This window comes from Pterocles gutturalis, unplaced genomic scaffold (genome assembly GCF_000699245.1).
Source record: "Pterocles gutturalis isolate BGI_N339 unplaced genomic scaffold, ASM69924v1 scaffold49713, whole genome shotgun sequence".
NCBI lineage: Eukaryota > Metazoa > Chordata > Aves > Pterocliformes > Pteroclidae > Pterocles > Pterocles gutturalis.
The window spans coordinates 8303-31008 of NW_010119862.1; the positions used below are offsets into that span (position 1 = coordinate 8303).

General features: G+C 34.6%; 1 protein-coding gene across 1 annotated transcript in view; it reads right to left on the reverse strand.

Annotated features, from left to right (window-relative positions):
* The window catches only part of LOC104464082 (disks large homolog 1), a 55753-nt gene that overhangs the window by 8296 nt on the left and 24751 nt on the right, over positions 1 to 22706 (reverse strand). The window contains exons 6-11 of the mRNA XM_010076684.1: positions 21556 to 21670; positions 14691 to 14867; positions 13902 to 13971; positions 8829 to 8925; positions 2133 to 2183; positions 163 to 264 (exon numbers count right to left, since the gene is read on the reverse strand). Coding sequence (XP_010074986.1) covers positions 163 to 264; positions 2133 to 2183; positions 8829 to 8925; positions 13902 to 13971; positions 14691 to 14867; positions 21556 to 21670 — 612 coding nt within the window. The remainder of the gene's footprint in view (positions 1 to 162; positions 265 to 2132; positions 2184 to 8828; positions 8926 to 13901; positions 13972 to 14690; positions 14868 to 21555; positions 21671 to 22706) is intronic.

The window sequence follows — 22706 nt, forward strand, 5'->3', positions numbered from 1 at the left end:
AAAAGTGTCACAAGTAAAGAGGTGACAACTAAGACAGCTCTAAAAGTTTAGACAATCAATTAAAACTTTTTAAACTCAACATACAGAGGATGTCTATTAAAAAAGAAAAAAAAAAACAGAAACAAATAATTTATAATTGCTTTAGTATTTGCTGAGACTTACGTGGAACACATGAGCCAAACTTGTCTGGAAATTCTGAGATCAGATCATCATTTATTCTGTCCTTCATGGGTCCCAAAACAATCACCGGTCGAGTGTAATTAACTGTTAATCATAAAGGAATAACATCAGTTAGATTGCAGTATGATTGCTGATTTTTACAGTTCAGCAAAATAAACTTTATCACATGGTAACGGTTTTAATACCTAAAAGAGTATGTACTCCTAAAGAGAAGAAAAACACGAAGAACTTGTTATCAATTAATAACATAGTCACAGTAAGATGTTAGATCTTTACTCTCAAACCACTGTCCTGGGTGACCAAAGATGAATCTTAAATCATTAAGTCTTTTGAAAAATAAAATATCTTTTCACAAAGTGACATCCATCATTCTACTGAAAACAGCAAAAGGAGGAAGTTTTAAAATCTTTCCACTTCAAAGAGGTACCTAAGCAGTAGCAGAGTTAATTAAATTCTAGTTCTGTGTTGGGAGAAACTTCTTTTCCTCTAAGACCACAACTTAAATACTCATCTATGAAAAGACAACTATGGTTGAGTTGCTTCTGCAACCATTAACACCCTTATAAAATGCAGTATGGCATCTTTTAAAAGCAGACTGGTTTTTTATAAAGTTATAAAGGGTTTTTGGTTGGAAATTAAGCTCAAGCAGAAAATACCTGATTCTACTGCAGGAACCATGAAGACAAGAATGTTTAAGTATCTTGGCATTAGCATATGATTTTAGCTGTAGAAATTTTAGTTTTAGGTTCAATCTCTCTTTACGGCACAAATAAATCCAAATTAAACAAAGTCTGACCTATAAGATACATTATAATTTGACTGTCAGAACTATTTCCTTCCTGGGGTATTAATATACTCATAAAAGGAACAACTGGGATCCAAAAACTGTCAACTTATTAACTCAATAACAAATATCTTTGCTTAAGGACTAAGGGTGGCCCACTAGTGTCTCAAGTCCAAGCAGCTTTACATCTATTTTGGTTCTTTACTTCTCTGGGCTTCTTACAAAAAAACAAAATTACTGTGGAAGTGAGTTAGTGGACAAATGCAGATAACATACGCAGGGAATGTATTACTGCTCCTAAGCAAAGGAATGAGCTACTGGTTCTTTTATGGCCTTCCCGATACACCATGTTAGACTCATAAAGAGAATTACAGTCATGTATTTACATGCCAAAGTATTTGGCTCTCTAGAATCTTCTTTTAGTTTTACAATACAACAGTTACTAAACCATCAGCTTGTGCAAAGTCTCATTCACATCTTCTCTCTTCAACCTTGACATTAATTCACTTGATATTACTATCTTTCTCACTAAACCATTACGCTATCAGAATCTGGGAAGGAACGCCAGCTAAGAAGATGTTTCCCATGTTGTGACACCCTCTGGTGTGCACACATACAGGGACAAAGCTGCTGCTCATCAATATTTTCTCCTATCAATTTGCATTTCATTCAAAAATTTAAAAAAAAAAAAAAGTGGCAGTTGCTAACCAAATTAGCCATATAAGAAGCCCATACAGAAATGGGAGACTGCTATGTTTTCGAGACATTTCAATTAAAGCTTACAAAAATACACAAATGATCTATTGACACACTTTCTACTGTGGCAGAAAAAAGGAACTGCAACAGTGAGAATGCTAAAGCAATATGAAACAAAAGAAAACTATAATTTTTGAGGTTCATACTGACAGAAGTGTTAAACACCTATTTTCCTTATGGAATGTAAACCACATATAAGAAGTTATTTTACACAGAAAGCCTTTGGAATATGTACTAAATAATTTATCAATTGCATTTAATAATTTATGCCTTTATGCTTTATTCATTTGAATAATGGTAACAAGTTCAAAACAGTGAAGAAGTTTATCACAGTGCTCAGTACATAAGGGCAACATGAAGCATTCTGAAAATTCAAATTGTATTTATTTCATTCTGAGCGAGATCTACAAACCTTCTTGTTGATTGACGGGTTCATATGACAAGACATATTCCTCTTGGCCACCTAAAATGTAAATGCAAAGACATATCTATGTATTTTTTTTCTAAACCAACATACTTAAATCGAGTCATTCAATGTAACCATAATGATACAGACATTCCCCAGTAATATGCTTTACAATGACACTGATGAAGGACATTTTTCAAGAGCGATGAATTATAAAAATCACAAAGATAAGCCAAACAAAATTTTAAAGCATAAGACACATACAGTATAAATAATTTCCTGGTTTGTGTTAGCATGTCAAACTGACATCAAGCACAAGAAGAATTTTAAAGCGTTATCGAAATGCTCTTAATACACGCTTCCCTGAATGAAATGCATGCATGCTATCATTCACTGCTAGAGGCAATGCCACCTTCATCAGAACTTTCTCCATACTTTGAAGCCAGCATTTACAGTAACATTTCTCTATATTTATGCAGGGCTGACAACCATGTATGTCAAGTTATACATATCTTGATCATGAAGTGGCATTTACATAAACACCTTCAATCACTCTAATTCTACAAAAAAACCCCACCAACTGTGATTGTACATACTAAATAACTATTGTTTTATTAATGACTTTTTAAAAACGAACTTGAAAACAAAGAATACTTTGTATTGTTCTCAGCTCCAGAAAGCACATCAGCAGTGAATGAAACTAAAATAGCTGAACGTTGACCTTTGACAGCTGCAGGCTTTTTAAATGTTAGTGAAAGCATCTGAAATATACCTCAGTTGCCATCTCTCTAAAAGATTATTTCTAGTCTAAAAAGGTATGTCTGAGTAAGATTTCTTGCAATGGAATCACTAAAAATTAACGCCATGACAGCAAAGAACTTATAATTCTGAAGATATAAACTCAAATTATATGTCATTACTATGAACTTTGAAAAAAATACAGTACTTCAATAACTCACTTGTGTAATTTTGGAACAGTCTTTGTTGTTCATAAGCCATACTTACAACAGGCAAAGGATCATAGCAATGCTATACCACAGTCGTATAGAAACAAGATGGTAAATAAAAGCTCTTATAAACTCATATATTACTTTTATATATCTATTCCTTATTTCATAGCAAATATAATTGATCTTTTAAATCTAAAATTTACAGTTTCACTAAGAGAAGTATTTCTCTTATTTTCAATAAATTTGCATTGAAGCTGTACTACAGCAATACACAAATGAAGATTTTAATTTTTTAAATTATTGCAAGTGAGGAATACGTTAAGACAGACACAAAAACATGCAACTCATATATTTTAATATCTCAAAAAGTTACTCATGCAAATGGATTTTAGAAGGACAGTATATACTTTCAGAACCCCTTTTTGGCTAGGGAGAGGAATAGGAAATCACCAGCTATTGACCCATCTATGAAAGATGCAGCTCACATATAATTAGACACTTCTTTGAAGAAGTCACGTTGCTATAAGATCAAAAAATAGTTAAGCAAACTACTAAAGAGATAACAAGTAAAAAGCATCTCCTGCTTGAGGGCAAAAAGTATATATTGTCACTGCTTTTCAATATTTTGGAAAAATGAATATTAATAGAATGAACCTTTTGAACAACCGTACTCATCTGTAATCAAGATAACTTTCATATTAGACAGCAGTAAGAAGAAATTAAAAAAAAAATCTTTTTAATAAAAAGTGCTTGGAATTACGCATTCAGGTAACAAATCAATGACATTAATAATAAAAACAGGGCTTCTCAAGTAATAACAGCATAAAAAACTAACTAGTAGTACCAATAGCAAGCTTTAAACGTACATAAAGCCAGCTTAGAAAAATCTTGGAGAGAGGGAGGAGGCGAAGACAGGAAAGCAGCAAATTTATGGAGAAAGTAATAGATAGTTTTAATGGCATGTCACTAAAAATGGTTAAAATTTGTAAGTTTGTCATATAGGCAAAGGCAGCTTCCATACATGCTCCATTTGGTGTTACTCTCAGGGAACACGCATGCCTCCCCCAATCGGTTTCATTTCAGTTACAGCCTATGACACTGTTAGCATGGTAAGCGCTGGGGATTTTATACACATGTGTAAATTCTCTTGAGTGTAACCCTCTGGAAGAAAAAAATGTGGATCATCACCTCTGAGATCTACAGCTTCCAAACAAATGTATCTGTTAATGAACCACCTTCCTTATTACCCTAGTACAAATAACACCTGTTTCTGAAGTGCCCACTATACACTCCGCAGGCAACCAGGAGCTGAGCAGTGAGCCACTCTCAGTGCCGCACTGCAAGACTTTTACTGTTCCTTCTATTCATATTCCTCTTCAAATCCTCAACTTTTTCATCTTCCTGCTCTGCTCTATCCTGGGTTCCAGGTCTGGACTGCGTGACCTTACTGAGGAGTTTTTCACTGGGAATGACAAGTGGGATTGAAGTTCTGGATCTGTTTTAAGATGTTTTAAAGCATTGTAGAGCAGCACCATGCAGCATATTACCCACTGGGAACATGTAGTACTGCTGCAGCTTGGGTGATAGTAAATAGTATTGTAGCTTAAGCTAGTAAAAAAGCTATCTCAGTCTAGTATTTAAAAGATATGTCTTCATAGAGAGAGAACATGTATGCATGCCTAGCATGCTAACTTATCATAACTGACTCCAGCACTGAATGTTGTGTCGTATGCTTTGAATACAGATCATACTAAGCACCCACACTTGACACAATAGATAAATGAAAGCTGAAAGCAAGGGTAAATACATGTTTGCTTATCTTTTCTTTCATTAGAAGTATATACGTATTAAATCTGGGTATCCGTTGTGAAAAACTGTAGATAGTTATATTGCACCATTTAGCAGAGTACACAGTTTAGTTATGCTTCCAGTATTAAGCTCAACTATGTAAAATTATATTTGTCAACGTTAAATTTACATTTAGGTTTTATTAGATCTAGCTAGCTCGCATAATTAAAAAAAAAAAAAAAAGGAATTGATTCAAATTAAGCTGAACTAAGAAAAATCATAGATCACAATAAAAAGATCCATAAAGAAGGTTTGCAATGATTCCCTCTAGTCAGTTTTTTAAAAACAAACAGACACAGCAGAATTTGCAGTACCCCGCCAAACACATGAATATGGATTTCACCTGCAGGTGACTGGAAAGTTCTATTTAACATGTAAATACCCAGAAAAGACAGACAAACAAAATCAAAGAAAGAGCTACTAAACAGAGATTCTAAACAAAGAACTTAAAAACACTTACGGTAACTACTTTCACTATCGCTGGCATTAGAGGTTACATGCTCTGAAATTGCAACACAATGGAAAAAGAAATAAGGAACATACACTAATGGCATGAGTTCAAAAGAAACAAATTGACACAAAATAATCCAGATGAAAGACAATACTGATATCAAAATGCTGAAATCAATACATACTGCATGTAAAAGTTTTAAGGTACTTCTCATAGCTCTCAGGACCAAGCTTAATTTCATACGAAAGAATGGATGTTAATAAAAAGAAAAACATTAAATAGCACATCAAAATAAGATTGCAAAAAGTACACTACTTCATAGTTCATATTTAACCCTGCAACTTTTAGGTTTCCACTTCAAGATTAATTTTGTTGTGCAAAAACTATGGGATTATACATTTCAACTTTCATGCAGGCAATTTATTGATTATACTAAGAGTCTCGTAGCAGAAAATACTGGACTACATTGCAGGAAATACAGTGTAGTGCATTCAACAATAGATACTTTCCTATGGTATATTAAATAGTTTACTGGAAGTGCAATGCAGACTTAAGATTCTCCCCTGCCTCCCCGCCACCCCACCCCAGTAATGTTTTAGTTTACAAAAGCTCCTGACTTTTATTCTGGGCTACCTATATTCATTTCATGCTTTTTGCGTAGCAATCAAAATACTTCAGTAGCTACAAGTTGTTTATATTTATTTTTTAAAGCTATGTAACTGTGTTAAATATACGTTTATGATAAAAATTAATGAATTGAAGAATTTTAGGTATTAATCTATTCTGTTACCTGAAAATTCTACACTTCTGATGAACAAATATTAACTTTGATATTGCTGAACTTCACTGTAAAGAATCAATTTTTATGCCACCCAATGAGTGTGTCTATTTGTAATGAAAACACGAACATTCACATGTTAAGACTGCATAAAGAAGCTTGTGTTTGACCTATACAAATTAAATACAATTAAATCTCAATTTATGTACCTGGGTAGATAATAAAAATAATATATATGATAATATATACTGTTGTCATGAGGAGCCTTTATAATACATTAAATTCAGTGCAGTTCCTCCCCTACAAGATTGAAGAGAAGGAAGCAAAGGCACTCTAGAGGTAAGAATACCATTATGAAGCAAGTATGCTTTGCTTCTACTGAGTAATAAACATTTAAAAAAATTAGAGTCATCATATGTAAACTAATTAACCTTTTAAAATGTTTTTGGATAAAGTGAACCAGTATCTTTAAACCACAAGTCTCTGGCTAGCCTGAACTCACTTCATTTCTGTGCAAGAAAAACAGATAAATATTTCCAAAGGTTTGTGAGTGACAGAAATTTGTATCTACTTCCATTTCACCTTCTTGTCTTGGAAAAAAATGTCCACATTGGCACAGAAGAGGCAAACAGTGATGTTTAAAAGCCTCATAGTAGAACATGAAAGAGAGACACTGTCAACTGAGAATACAAGTGGGATATTTGGATAGTGGGCACAATTGGTAAAGATGTAAAGCCTGAAATGCCAGCAAGAACAGCAGTCTTGCAGAGCCCAAATAACACAGCTTGCATTAAGTGTGGTGAGGCAGTTTCAAAAAGTCTGACTGTGCTGAAAAACTGGCTAGAAGCCATTTGTTTTTATAACAGAATCACCTAGTGACATTCTGGACCGTATCATATAGCTTAAACTAGGTACAATCACAAGGCCATAAAGGCTGCTTATGATCTTCCGCTTTAAACCATGAGAGCATAAAGGTCGCTAAGGTCTTCTGCTCTAGATGAAGAATTTCCGTGAAACTATCCATTTCAGAAATGGAAAATTAATGTTATAGCTACTAGAATTTTTTATTTCATGAGTGAGGCCAGATACAGAAGTACACCACTTCTTACATATAATTTCAGGAACACTGTGAACAACAGTTATGCGCCGGGAAGAAACATTATCTTCAGTGACCTTTAGTCACTTATATCTTTAGTGACTAATTTTACTATTCTATAAACACATGACAGTGTATGTGTTTAGTATATGTGATGAAAGCAAGGTCTTGACTTCTTTTTTATTTGCCATCTTAGTACAGTGGCAGTGTCTGTGTACACAAACAGATCTGTTAGAGTACTCAGCAACTTTTGAATTTTACTGTATTCAAGTAGTTAATATTTCCACAGGAAATACAACTAATACTAATACTCCTCTATTAGATACCCCTCTACCTGGTCTAAAAGCAGGATAAGAGTTCAAATAAGTCAGACAGAAAAACCTCTCACGGTATTTGTTAAGCAAAGGGTTTTTTGTTTGTTTTAAGTAGCTGTAAATGTCAGTCACCTAGAGAGAGGATGGAAAACTGTAACTAGTTAAAGTATTACGGCAATGGTTGTACTATTACTGTAAAAAGCCATAGGTTATTTTTAAATAAATAAAAGCACAAAGACAAGATAAAAGTGACACAAAAAAAATCACAAAACTTATAAACACAATATTATTAAGGACAAACAAGTAAGCGCAGGTAAGCTTCTGAACAACAAAAAATCTAACGTGATAGTCACATGAAATTAAAGTAACACATTCCTGAAAGCAAAAACCCACAGAACATTTCGAACTAGAAAAAGCTTATGAAACATTTTCAGAGTCAACCTCCTTATGCCAGTAGAGCACCAGTCTCAAAGAGATCTGTTAAAAAAAAAAGTAGTAATTTTTCAGATGGAGGTTAAAATAACTTGGGAGTATTTTGATCACTTACTCAGGCCTTTTGATCCCATGTCGTCAGGGACCTCCTGCAGTAGTCCCCAGAGGGCAAGCAATAAAAAGACAATCACAAAGAAAATAATTGTCAGTAATATATAAAATTGGCGCTACGACAGGAGACAGTTCCCAGAACATCACAGGGGAAGGTAAGTCTATAGGATTTGACCTGACTGGCATAGGAAGTGCAATCAGTGATGCAAATAGCAGAGAACATAGTTTGTAGCAGACCTGCTCCGAATTAGCAAACTTATGCAACTGCTTTTTGAGAAGACTTTTTTTTAAGAGCTGGCAACAGTGATGAAAACCAAAGTCACCTCTCTTCATTAGGAAAACCAAATTAGAATGAAATGATTTTGAAGTAAGCAGTCTAAAGGGACTGATTTGAGAAGCTGGTACGCTCCGCTATTCCTCCTTCACTGCTGTGCGCTCTCCTCCAAGCCAGAAATGAGGAACCATCACTGGCAGCACTGGGAGGTACACACTGTTACGCAAGAGCGTTACTCCGTTTATTCTAAACTGGGATATTCTTGGGTTCAATTTTACTTTAACAGCAAACAAACGATGTTATTGATTTTGTAAATGGGTTTGTCATTGGCATCTTGAGCTCGTTATCCTGTTGCAGCTCATGAAACTGTCTCCATGGTAACACCCTACTGCAATCTAGCAGGCCCTTCTACGTGTGCTTCACTCTCCATCGAATGCCACATACTTACGGTCAATATCACTGGTTTCCTGCTCACTCTGGTCCTTGTTCTTGTAGAAGGGAAATTTTCGGGAAAAGAGGTTCTTTTTACGCTTGTCATTGAATGACTGCTGAAGAAGAGAAGGAGGGGCAAAACAAAGGATGTCTAATGTCTGTGTGAACAAAGGCCCAGAGCAGCAGCTTTGTGGAAGCTGACTCCTATAACCACATTATGCAGTGCGTATTTCAGTTTAACACTATTTCTTAGCTCGTTAAAAATAGAGATTGGGATCATGGCTTTGCTCACACTTCCATATTTCACATGCTTACTACTGAGAGAACTGGCAGGCTGGTTGATCCAACATGGCCTGACCCGTATTTCACAAATTTAGGCTCACTGGGAGTGTAAAAAAGTGGGAAAAACTAGGCTGCTATAAGATGGCCCAACCACAATGAACTCAAAGGCAATTAAATCAATCTAATATAGGGGCTACCATATTTTAAAAAACGCTGAGGCTTTACACATGCTTTTCCAAACAGCTGACACCAAAACAGCACACCGTTAAGTATTTGCCAGTGCCACCCATTTGCAAAGGCAAAACTGGAAATACTTTGGTGACAACTGCTAAATAACATACAGCAAAGAAAAAAGGAAGTTAAAAGCTGGCATTGTACCAAATGCTCTTACAATAAAACTAAATAACAGTGAAACAGGAAAAAAGGAAAGAATAAAATTGTCTAGCTAAAATATCCAAACAATTAAAAAAAACCAAACCAAACTGTATTTGCAATTGCAATTCATTCCAAGCTCACTGAAAAAAATTACTTCACTCTATGTAAGTCTGTATCCCAGTCCCAAGATACAAACTCATTTAATTTGTTTACTGTGGCAATTATTTTTTCAAGGGTGCATTTATAGAGAATTACCACATGAAAAGCCCTGTATGTCCAAGGATCATGTTCAGCAACTTCTGACATTAACTGCTTGTGTTGCTGAAGAATTTCTGCATCTCAGTTACTACAAAAATTTCTACAGTTACCTATATAGACATATACATATCCACCCATTTGAATAAAAAGACTATTATTGTGATCCTTGTCTAAGTGATGGAGACCATCAATGTTTTTTCATTCACATATGGGTATGTCTACAGGTGTAATTAACGCAGAATTTAGTAATATCTGTTGTGTCTTCTGCTGAAGATATTATGTGACTACACCACCATTAATTTACTGTTCTAAGTCAATAGAGAAACTCAATGTATAAACACATTGGTAACATTTTTACTGCCATTATGCCCAGAACTAGAACTAATACAGCTAACTTGAAGCCATCTGAAATTTCTTTTCCTCTTTAGGCATAAGCGAGTCATCTGCCCAGTTCTGCCAAGACAGGAAATTTGCCATGTTTTCGCCATTTGGTTTGCAGAACTCTATTATGGGAAGGATGACAAAAGTCCGAAAATGCCCAGCTTGGTTTTGAGACCCTGTGCTGCAGAGGGAAATGTTTATTAGCAGAGCCCATGTGCAGCAGGAAGTAATAAAGCTCCCACAGAACTACTTTTTAAAAGCTACTTTAAAAAAAACCCAAAATATTTTCAATTCATACATCAAAGACTCTATTAACAGTTATTTCCAAAGTTTGGAGCATGTTAACTTTCAAGTAATTGTCTATCTTCAGCCAGTGTGAACTCATCTTCCTCTAATATATGCAATACAGTTGCAAAAAGATCATTATCTTTCCTACCAGCATCAAGTATGGAATGAAATATAGTAATAACTGGGGCTCAAATAGGACAAAGTTTTTTCAAACGATGGGCCACCTTCTTTGGTACAATTACAAAACCAGCCCTTGGTCTTCCTAAAAAGAATGCCTATAGCGCAACACACAGGCTGCATCCTCCTACAGTATTAACAATCCTTCTGGCCATCTGTTTTAATACAGGCTTGCTTGGCAATATCCGATACTGAAACATCCAGTGAAATTTTCATCACCATTGTTCAAAAAAAAAAGTTTACTTAAAATTAACAGGTGTTAAAGAGGCATATGGTACCATGGGAGCACAATCAGTGACACAGCTCTGGAAACAGCACTACTGTGTTAAGTAGGAAATCCACAAAACCTTTAATTGGCTGGCAACTGTGTTCGACTCGAACTGTCATTCCACCATAAGACTTCGTAAATTATCAACCTGACATATGGACAAAAGAACTGGTTTCAAGCCAAACTCATGCTTGCAGGAACCATAGCTGGCATGAGCAAGGTTTTAGGTTATGGTCCTCTTGATTTTCTTTATATGAAGTCAATAAAACATTACAATTGTTCTCATAACCAGAAAGACTAATGTAATCTACAGAAAAAGGGCAACAAAGAAATACGCCCAGATGAGATCTCTTCTGAGTATACTGGAAAATACTGTAACATGAATTTCAAAAAATGGAAGTCTCACATCTATATAATTGTTCCATTCACACAAGTCCCTCAGTTTGGGCAAAAGAACAGGGGAAATAAATGTAACAAAGCTAAAATGGTGCAGTTTAACTGAGATGGTGAGACTCTGCAATTTGTATAGTTAAAATAAAGGATGTGGCTGATTTATTGTACTTCATAAAACATAGTCAGGGTCTTCATTTTAGTTTTGACAGTATTTCATAACAATAGTTATTTTAACTTTCTGAACAGTAGATCCTACTGAACTAATATTAAATTTTATATACTGCATGTATAATGGTCAGAGTCAGTTCCACTGACAAAAAAAAGAGAAAATATTATACTAATTTTGCAAAAGATTAGCCAAAAGATTATTTTTAAAAGATACCATGATTATAAAAAGCTAGAGAGAATCGCTTATTAGTTGAAAATGTACAGTAATTTTATTAATTTTTTCATAAGCCCATTGCAAATCATAAACAGGCATCATAAGCAAGAATATATTAAAACAGAAGCAGCACAGAAAGTGAGATAAATGTGTATATGAAAGGAACAAACAAGAAAAAAACTAATCATTTCTGCTTCAGATTGTTTAGCTTTCCTCAAAATGAAAGGATCATGGATTTCAATGTTTGCCATCACTAGGGTTGTTCTTTAAGTTTTTAATGTAGAAGTTTCGAAAGATTGTACAAAGTTGGTATTGCATCCTGTGCATGGATTATTATCACATACAGACACAGGAAGGCACACAGTCCATGAGGAAATGGATGGTGCAGACAGCTTACTGGGAGAACTACCACTATGACAAATACAGGAAGAATACTTTAAGGAGAAATTAATAATGTTAAAATATTTACAGCTGAAGCGAAAGATTGTGAACAGTGTAAGTGTGTTTGCAATATGATATGTTACTAAAGAAAAAGAACCGCAGTTCTGTATCAATGGCAAGCGTAGTTGCTTTTCCACTCAGTATTCCATGCATCTCTCTGGTGCTAGGCTAGTACACAGGGACTGTGCACCAACTCTGTGATTGTCAAAATGCTACTTCAAATACAGCGTTAATTAAGTTAACTGTTTGCAGTTTATTGCTAGACCAACTACAACACCATGCAATTACCTTTCAAATAACATGGTAACATTTGAAAAATTGCTTAATGTAATTAAATAATCTGAAGTATTTAAGCCATTTGCTTTATGTGACCCCTAAAAAGTGAGCTCAAACTATAAAAATGATCAGGTTAAAAGCTACCACATCAGTAACATTTTATTCCAATACCAAAACACGAATGTACCAAAACAGAAAATAATGACCTGCAAATAATCTAGTGAATCCTCAAGGCAGTACTGTAATTATTCGTCAGAAAGTAACTAGAGATACTGATTTCCTTTTAAACAAATACTTGTAGAAACAACTATTACATTTTCTTCATTAATAAATTAAAGTGAAACCTTTGCCGTGTAGCAGAGGGATGTATGTACGGATTTGACAGTCTTTAAAGTACAAAGTTGTACACTATCAGGGTAAAGTACTGAACCTCTAATACTGTATATATGTGATTTTTGAAGTTATGAAAACATTGTAACTGAAATAAAGGAATCTTTGGGATCTAAAATAATGACTGACTAATGTTACAGCATTATTGCTATTAAAAAAATAATCACTACTTAAGAAACAGCTTCCTCAGGAAGTTAAATCATGTTTCAGATTTTTAAAAATGAAAATATATTATTATTTTAGAAAGGTGTTGCATCCAAACTGCATATACCTAAGTCTTGAAATTATTAGTCATATACCACTGGTAGAAACTGTAAGGTTGTGAAACTGTTTCTTCAATTTCAAAACAACCAAAACATTGCAAAGAAGCCTCATCCTCAAAATTTAAAAAAAAAAAGTTGTCTGCTTTACCATTATGAAATTGCTGTAATTTCAGCTACGAACATTCTTATTACTATTTCAGTAGCTACCCTGCTTTCTCACCACTCCTTCCCATCAACTGGGACAGGAATTGCATATCATGCAGTGAACTCCACCAAGTGACTGGCTAAAATTAAAACCAGAATTTCTTTTGGATTATTTTTTATCCACATTAGCTATTTTACATTATTTGAGCACAACCATATCAGTATTTGCGCCAATAAAGTGTGGTGGTGAGAAAAAACAGCCATGAGATGGAGATTGACTCTAGTCAGAAATGGCATTAGCCTTGAGGTTCTGCTGGCCTTACTCTAAATTCTTTCAAGCATCTGCATCCACAGTTGTAACAAAGTTACTTTATGCTGTCTTCATAACCAATGTAACTCATTGAATCATAGGGACCCTGTTGAGCTATACTTCCTTGTTTTCTACATGCATTTTAAGAACTTAAAGAAAGGAACACACTACTTTTTCTGAAAATTGGTAATAAGGTCCTCCCCCAAAAAAGGGAGTCCAGGAGTACAATCCATACTAAAAGAATAAACTGCTTTACCAACAGCACTTGCAGTGCTGTTAGAAATGGCACTATTCAGTAGTGGATTATATCTACAATTCCTATTTCATTACAGTATTAACGATCATATATATTTCTAAGCTAATTCTTAAAAAAAAAATGCAGAAACAGAGTCTGCATAGATAAACCACTGAAACTGTTACCATTCACAATGCCAGGTGTAATTAGCACTTCATTAACTCACCCCTTTATCTCCTCTTGTTTTGGAATTGAATTTCACTGTCTTTAACCGGGCTCGTTCTTTTTTCTCAACTCTACCACAAAAACATAACACAAAAAAAGTTACATCAGCAAAATTTTAGAACTTCAAGTTACTACCTGTTACAGTGTAAGCACACTGATGTACCTTTTGTAGTATAGATTTTTGTTGGTGATGACCCCTTCAGAAAATGTCAGCCTGCTAGTGGCAGACTGTGAGCTGTGATGAGCTGTGAGGGTATTGGAGTATTTTGTGATTATACAGGTTCAATAAATTGAGGATGCAAAAAGAAAAAGCATGATATTAAGATTCTGATCTCTGATATGCCAGCAAACACCTTGTCTCTGTTTACTCTGGCCACCAAAGACAGACTTTCGAGTTTCCCAGGTTTTGGGTAGAAAGAATTCATGATAGAGTAATGATTTGAACAAAATGTACTTTGCACCTTTGCATATGTAAATGATGTAATGTTATTAAACCCATAAGTTGCTAACAGTGAGACCAGAGAAATGGACTTGAACCTCCTTCATCAACTTCAGCACGCAACTCCTAAGGCTAAATAGGATTCTAACAAACTTCTCATTGAGTTAGTCAGAATCCCACTACAGATCTCTTAAAAAAACCCAACCAAACAAAAAACAAACAACAAACCCAAAAACAAGTGGCTGATGTGGTAAAGGATTAACAACGAAGAACAAAGCATATCCAATATAGGTATTAATCATATCAGACATTTAATAGTAGACACCTCAAAGTCAATAAAATGTGACCTACCTGCGTTTGCTTGGGATAACTCCAATTTCATCACTTTCTCCATCTGGAGTTACCTGCCGTGCTTGCCACCATTCATCATCAGAAGCATTAATGACATGGAGAATATCGCCAAATTTGAAGTTCAATCCCTGACTTGGAAGGCCGCTATCTTTAGTCTTGTCATAATCAAAAAGAGCTCTACATTGAAAATAAAAAATTAAACATAGAAACAGCAAGAAAAAAAAACAGGGGTGTATGAATAATACAAAATATGAAACTGCCTGTGTTGTACACAAACGACCGAGTCATTCTGACAGTTGCTTAAAACAAGAATGTTGAATGTATTCTCTCTCTCATATATGCATACACACTGAGAATATATAGTATTTGCACCCACACACTTAAAAGTTTTAAAGAATGAGAACAAACTTTGTCCAGAGCAGAACTTTAGTATTTTGCAAAAGGTCCACAGAAGATGCCTCCTACAATTCAGTAAGTACTTTGCCCAGAGCAAAGTACGTGTCAGCCCAGGGCAAAAAAAGACAAGTATCTGAAGCACACAGCACTATCAAAAGTTCAGTGATGTATATTGTTTTATATCAAGTTACAAACTGGAATTAATAAAAATGACTGTCTTTAAAGTAAAAGTCAATATCCTGCTCCCAGGGTGGCAGGGGAAGAAAAAAAAAAAAAAAAAAAGCTTAGAAATGTGATCTGAACACAAGTTTGCTACTGCAGTGCCCGAAGGCAAAGAACTTTATGTGCATTCTTTTGGAAAATTTCCAACCATTTCAAGAGAATCTCATCCTTTTTTCTAAGATAAGCCTGTTTTCAAATAGTAGGCACTACCAATACCTGAACACCAGCTGCGTGGCTACAGTTTTATTAACATTCCCTTTGCCAGCAAGGTTGGTTTATGCAAGTCCACTATTACCCATACCCACATTCATGCCTGCTTTGTACTGATTCCTTCCACCTTCTTACTTATGAAAGCACAATCATTTGGAAGGACACATGGTGCACCATACTGTGGAACTGATCTGGGTTAAAATTAATTTTTTTAATCCCTGTTGGATTATTTTATATCTGGATCAGTTCCCTGAACTGAAGAGATCTGCAGTAGGTTTCTCCCAGCACAACCAAGAGTTAAACTGAGGAAATGAATGAGGACAGAAGCCTCTTACCAAACTGAAAGAGATACTCCTAAGATTACACCTTATAAAGAACACTTATTTCACATTTCAAAAAGGTGTATGAACCTCTACCTATGTAAAGTGAGAAGTGGCTGTATGACACAGGCCAAAAAATCCTCAACTTTATTCCAACTGCAAGGTCATAAGATTGTCAGTGATGCATTTTCTAAACAATACCCTATCTTGATTTAGAGTCTTAATACCAAATCCATCTCAGCCTTAGAAAAGCAGCAGCAATAGATTACCATGTGATGATTTAAAATCGTGGCCTTTTCCTTATCCAAATTCAGTTAGCTTCGTCTTTCCAAACACTAGCCTTATGTACCGTGTTATGCTAGATTTTTAATGTCTTGGAATTTTTTTAACCCATATAAGTACCCGTAAGTTATAACTGTTTGCTCCAAAATGTATTTTAGGTTTGTGAATTTTGCCTTTCTAAAGCACAGAGCATATTTATCTGGGTTTGAACTGTCTTTGCTCATGATGTTTTCTGTCAGATCAAGTCATCTTTAGCATAAGGTCTACTGCAAAACCAGAGTTAGCTGAGACACAATGCCTTTTTTAGGGGCCATAAAAAGTACCAAAACTTTTTGTAATGAGATAAAGGTTTTAATAAATATTTTCTAAAAAGTTTAGAACAAGACAAACATTTTAAAATGGCTTCAAAATATTTACTCTCATTATACAGAAAGTCCTATATTTAGATATGCAATGCTTTTTATTTGTAAAATGTATAATAAAATTTAGACTTTCAATTTGGAAAGCACTTGAAGGTTGAAATACCACCTTCCTTCAGTAGTGCAACCTCCACTATACTATCTTTCAGTTTAATTCCACAACATTGTTTTTTGTGTAAAACTTGTCCTTTTACCTCTGTAAAATACAAATGTTTGTTCAGTGTTGCTTCTGCAAACAAGATAATAAATATTTGTAATGGTTGAGATATCCAGCTTCTTTAAAAAAAAAAAAAGAAAAAAGAAAAAAAAGAAATAATTCTTATTTTTTTTAAATAGTCCAAATACTGCAGGTAAGAAAATTATACACCTAGTAGTTACTCCTCCAGACTTATTCTGCACATGTTTGTTCAAGAAGCACTGTGGACAAATATCACTTCATATCTCAAAACAAACTGCACATAACCCATTATGTACTTTTTTAATGCAGATTCAAGCTGCTTACATTTTCACTGAATTAACTAAGTGCATCATGAAATTTATTTCATGAGAATTCTTGTTAGCATTCAAGCAATGATTTCTACCAGCACTAGTCTGAATGTAAATTTATATGAGCAGTGAGCCAGGCCTAAAGCATTAATACACGTTGACTGCATGAGAAAAAAAATACACAAGAGTAAAATGGAATCACAAATGGATAAAAACATATATTATCAACATGTGCTCTTCAAACTAGGTAAATGGTTACACTGAATAATTTCTGCACAGTGAAAGGCAGTTTCATCAAATACTTTTCCTCTGGTGAGGTCACTTCAAGAAAAATAATTTTATTCAGAGAAAAAGGTAAAAGCTGACAAAGATAGTTTATAACAAGCTGAATTAGGGTGTCACACAGCAGTGACAAAACTATGCAGCTAAAATTTATAAGAACACCAGGAACTGGCAGTGATCACATAAACAAGCCAAAAAGCAAACAGAATTAATATAAATCTCTTTTGATTCCAGCTGATTAACATGGCTTTTCCTGTATGCCTGGCAAGTCATCAAAAGGGAACTCATTTCACAGCCAAGATGACATATTTCTCTACAGACTGGTATATAAAAAATACTTCCTTTCTTAACTCCCTGTATGGAGACTTTTAATACAGATTAACAATACCATGTATACATTTATTCAGTGTAAATTATAAACACTCACTTACTCAAAAAGAAATTTGGTATTCCCAATCAACTACTGCTTTGAATGCAGTCCTCCCATGATATTTACTCAAAATTTCAATTTAAATTTAAATGAGTTATAAAAATTATTTTACAGAGAAATCATCAAGTCCTCCCTTTTATTCCACCTTGTATTACTCAGCAACTAAAGAGCACTATAAAAGGTAACTTGGTTCCTTCACTTACAAGTCTACTGAAAGTGGATTTGCATGTTTCATGAGTGTTTACGCTTCAAAGCAGAAAAATTTAATGTCTGTGTTAATAGCGCCAAATTTTCCAGAACGTCTTTTTACCTGGCCACACTCATTACTCTCAATGTCATAGGCTGTTGATCAAATTTTACTGAAGCATTCCTTCTTTTAGGGTATTCTTGATGAACAAAGCAATCAGGAATTCCTGGAGCAAAAACATCTCCTTGCCTTATTTCAGGAAACATGAATTAATCTTACCACACTTGACAATGAATGAATGAAGGTCAGCTTATAAAGGAGGTTCTCTTTTACTCCCTCAGTTTTTGAGAAAGCAGTTTGAAACTAGATGTTTGAACCATCAGAATAACATAGCCCAAATAAGCTCCTCCTGCATGCAAGTAAACTTTCCAGGCCTGGTGCTAATACCAGATCTTTTTTTTCCAATGAATTTAGCTGAAATTTTCTAATTATTTCAAAATGGAAAAGTTTCTTCTACTTGGAGATGTAACCATTTATTGGTCTAATCCAAGCAGGAATCAGCACCATTGTTTGAATTTGTAATGTATCATGGCGGTCAGAAAAATGCAGAGAGGTAAAAGTAATTTTCAGTTTTGAATTCTAGACACATTCTACGTTCTACACATATTCTACAGTCTGAAATTTGGCATTCAAGATGACAATTTGGAATTCAAGATATGGAACAAATTTACTCCCTGTCAATATATTATCAGAGGAACTTGATACCAGGAAAGTATCTCACTTTTTCACATGTGCTTTTTCAATCTGCAGATGAAGGAGGAGAGCGTATAGAAGTACTTCAGATGCAAAATCAGAAATATTGTATGAGAGGATCTCTCTCCTCTTAGAACAAAGACCAAAAGAAATATAAAGCAAAAATAGGACAAAACCATTAAATCAGTACATCTTAATTAGTCGGGGGGAGAGAAAGAGAATTAGATGTTCAAATGAAGAGTTTGCTGCTGAATTGCTATATCTGTATTGCCCTCCAAAGATTGTTACACTGCTATTCATCATATATTGATATATATATAATTAAGAAGAAAAGTCTGTCTTTTTACTCAAATTGTATTTTCAGGCAAACACAACTGTCTTCTCCTTACCATTACATAACACCCCCAAAATGGTGTTTACAGGCAGACTATTCATAAAGATGTCCAGTTTCAGTTATGGGGACACAATGATGTACCTGATTTTATTGGCTATTTTGTTACCAAGACTTTGAGAAATTATTATTTTTAGAGCATTTTTATTTGACAGGTTTTCTATATTTGTAGTTGAATGCCTATAAACATTTTACTGTTGGATTTACTATTCAATTCAGCATTACATTATATAACTGGAATCTTTTAAGGCATATCCAAAACCAAATACTGCAGAAAAAAAAAGATAGCTTCACTTAGTAAAATGGGCTTTGAATTGGTACAATTAAAAGTACAGAATGATCACAGCAGAGTGACTTACTATAAGGAATAAGCTGGATAACTAACATGTTCTGTCAGGATCTAGCAATATGTGAAAAGATTCATAAAACTTACTTCATTGAGGTTAAAACTACATCAAAAACCAAAGAGAACAGCTGTGAACCCATCCTGTGTAAATCATGTTGCCTACCCGTCTTTGGCATCATTTGGTGTGATGACAAGAGCAGATCTCAAGAGCCCTAGCAGCACCCTCTCTTAGGAGATGTGGGCGGAAAAGTACTTTTCCTGAAGAACTTTTGCATTTTAGATTTTTGTTCTGACTTATAACAAAGCTGATTCTAAGAAAGGTTTTTGAGACTCGGTAAAGGGAATCAGCAGTCTCCACAAGGCTTCTGCCAACAACCTGGAGAAGGCTGCACTTTCTGCATCAGCTGGCAAAGTCAAAAGCTCTATCTCAGTCATTTACAGGTAACAACTTCCATCAGTGGAATAAAAGCTACATAAACACAAAATGCTTGTCAGTGGCTTAAAATACCAGACCAATGCATGAACATGAGCATAAGCAGTTTAGAACCTGATCAGCTATAGCTAACCAAGCAAAATAAAAGCATTTAGAATTGTTTAGGCTTAGTTATATGATGAGGGCTAAAGCAATAGATCTTGGGATTACGGAAAGGAAGACAATCTCACTACAATATCCATATGTGCACCTACCTGTGGAAATTCTAAGACATAGATAACTGTGATATCAAGCACTTATCCTTAGTATTTAAGGCAGTTGTCCTTAGAGATTTAAACTTTTACTCCCAAACGCATTTAAGGCAGACCAAGTACAAAAAAAAAAAAAAAAAAAAAAAAAAAAAAAAAAAAAAAAAAAAGAACAAGAGCAGCTCTCCAGAAATAGAATCCTGATAAACTTACTAAAATAATAGGTCAAAACAAAAGGGCTGCATGTTATAGTCAATCTAAACAAAAGTCTCATATGAGTAATTTGCTACATGTCTTTCAATGCCTTCAGAAATAGATTGCAAAGGATTGAGACTTTTCTGAAAATAGTTCCAATTACTCAGGTCACTACCTTGGGTAAGACTTGCTTCGTTTCCCATAGCTTATTAGGTACAGCACCATGAACAGACCAGCATCTGCTTCAGATGGGAAAATTCAATAGCACCTGAGTCTAGGATTTTAGCAGGTAAGTCACTGAGGTCCCACAACATTTTAAAGTTTAACCCAAGCACCAGCAGTGCTGTAGTCTTATCTGCTCTACTGAAATGCTCTGGCCCCTGCCAGAAGGCTACTGCTGGCTCTTATTCAATCCAGAGATAAGCTGATTCGGGGAACTCAAAATCAATTTATTTTTAAAAATGCAATCCTTTTACCCACAGTCCATACTCAAAAGGTTATGCTTTGTCAGTATATGATAACTTAAGTAGGAGTTAGTTGTCACATTAATGAGCTGCACCTTGTCACAATTTCCTGGTGAAACCACCTATTTTCTTAACTGCTTCATGCTCTTTTGTACTTCCACTTTCTTTTTGCCTCCTTTATGTTTAAATCTATATGAATGATTTTATGAAAAATATTCAGTTCATTTGCTTTGATGTATTTGCTGTCTTGTTACTATGGAAAGTATTCTATAACAAAATGCTATTGCATATAGAAATAGCATACCTTAAATGCAAGCTGAGAATACAACTAAAGAAAGGTGAAGGAAATAAGATGGAAATCTGTCAAAACTTAAGTAAAGGGAGACTATAAATTTTAACTCAAGACCTGAACAAGAGAGAATATGAAGACTACTGTCACAAAAAAACCACAAACCAAATTAAGTAAGGTTACATCTTCTACAACTTCACATACACCAACTTAAAGAATAAATACATGCTTCTGAGCAAGGATTACCATCTCTCTGACAGGCAGGACAGAAAGCAGATAGCAGCACCACTCTTCAAAGTTCATACAGGGTTCTCAGGGCTAGTACTTCTTTTTCACCTACATTACATTAATCAGTCTAAATTCAGCCTTATTTTTAATATATTTTGCCTCTAAATATCAATTTGTTAAGTTCAAATATGAGTAAATAATTGTATAAAAATGCAAGTACAGAAATACTAAGTCTACAGAAAAGCAGAAAAACACACTAGCAATACAGTGAAAAAGATGGTTACCTGACATATAGGGATCTCTTCTGACTGGTTCGCAAAGATCCTGATCCTGAACTAATGCTACTGTTCATCATCTGTTCCCGTAAGTCATGTATTTTAGCTTCGAAACGACTGTATTCTGTAAGAAAGGGAAGCACTGCAATTAATTTCCTCTGAAGTTCAGCAACTAAATTATTCGCAAAAATGTTGAAAATCTCAGAGAATAAGCACTTGCTACAGCTTTCTTAATACAAGAATAAAAACCTCTCAAACCCCAACAATTTTATTAAGCACTGTGTTTTGTAGTTAAAAGCTATGTGAAGTTTTACATTTATCAATATTAACTGAAATAAAATTTGAAATAATTGCTATTATGCAAAGGAAATAAACAGAAGCAAATATCCATAATACTTAAAAATTTAATGTTTTTTATCTGTAGTTCACAGTAACTGTTTTTTTTTCTCCTAATTAAAACAAGCATTTCTACTAAGAATTTTAATTTTTATAATAATAAAGAGACTGATACAGGTAAGTTTTAACCCATGACAAAAAGAAAACTTCAGAACATCCATCTGAAATACTATGTTTACAATCAAGAACTATATATTTTAAATTTAAATGTTAAGAAATGGGAATGAAAAGTGTCTGAAAAAACAATATTGAACAAATATTTTAAAATTGCTGGACCTGAATTGCAAAACAAATTTAGGAATACAAGGTGGGAAATACACAAATTTCCTGAATAAGACAAGGTTCCCATGGGAGCTCAAGAAAGGAAGAAAAAAGAAAAAACCACAGAATTCTGGCATGAATCTTGATCCACTTGTAAACGGCATTAAAGATTCAAACTCCCTCTGCAGAATTATGTATGATGTTAATCCTGGAAAAACTGATTGTGTTCTTAAGCAGCACCGTGTACTAACAGAACTAAGCTAAATGCGTTTGATTTTAGCTACAAGGCAGGCAGTAAAATATTAATAGCTTCTTCAGGACAAACGTTTCCTGAAGTGAGGTACTTACATGCTGTCAGCATAAAACATGGACTCAAAACAAGTAAGTTTTTCCTCCAGTTGAATAGTTAGGACTTCAGGATCAACAGATTCACTTGTAAAACCTTTCTAGCTAAAGGAAATGTTCTGCAGCCACCACCTTCACAAGGAGACCACGTGATGCCG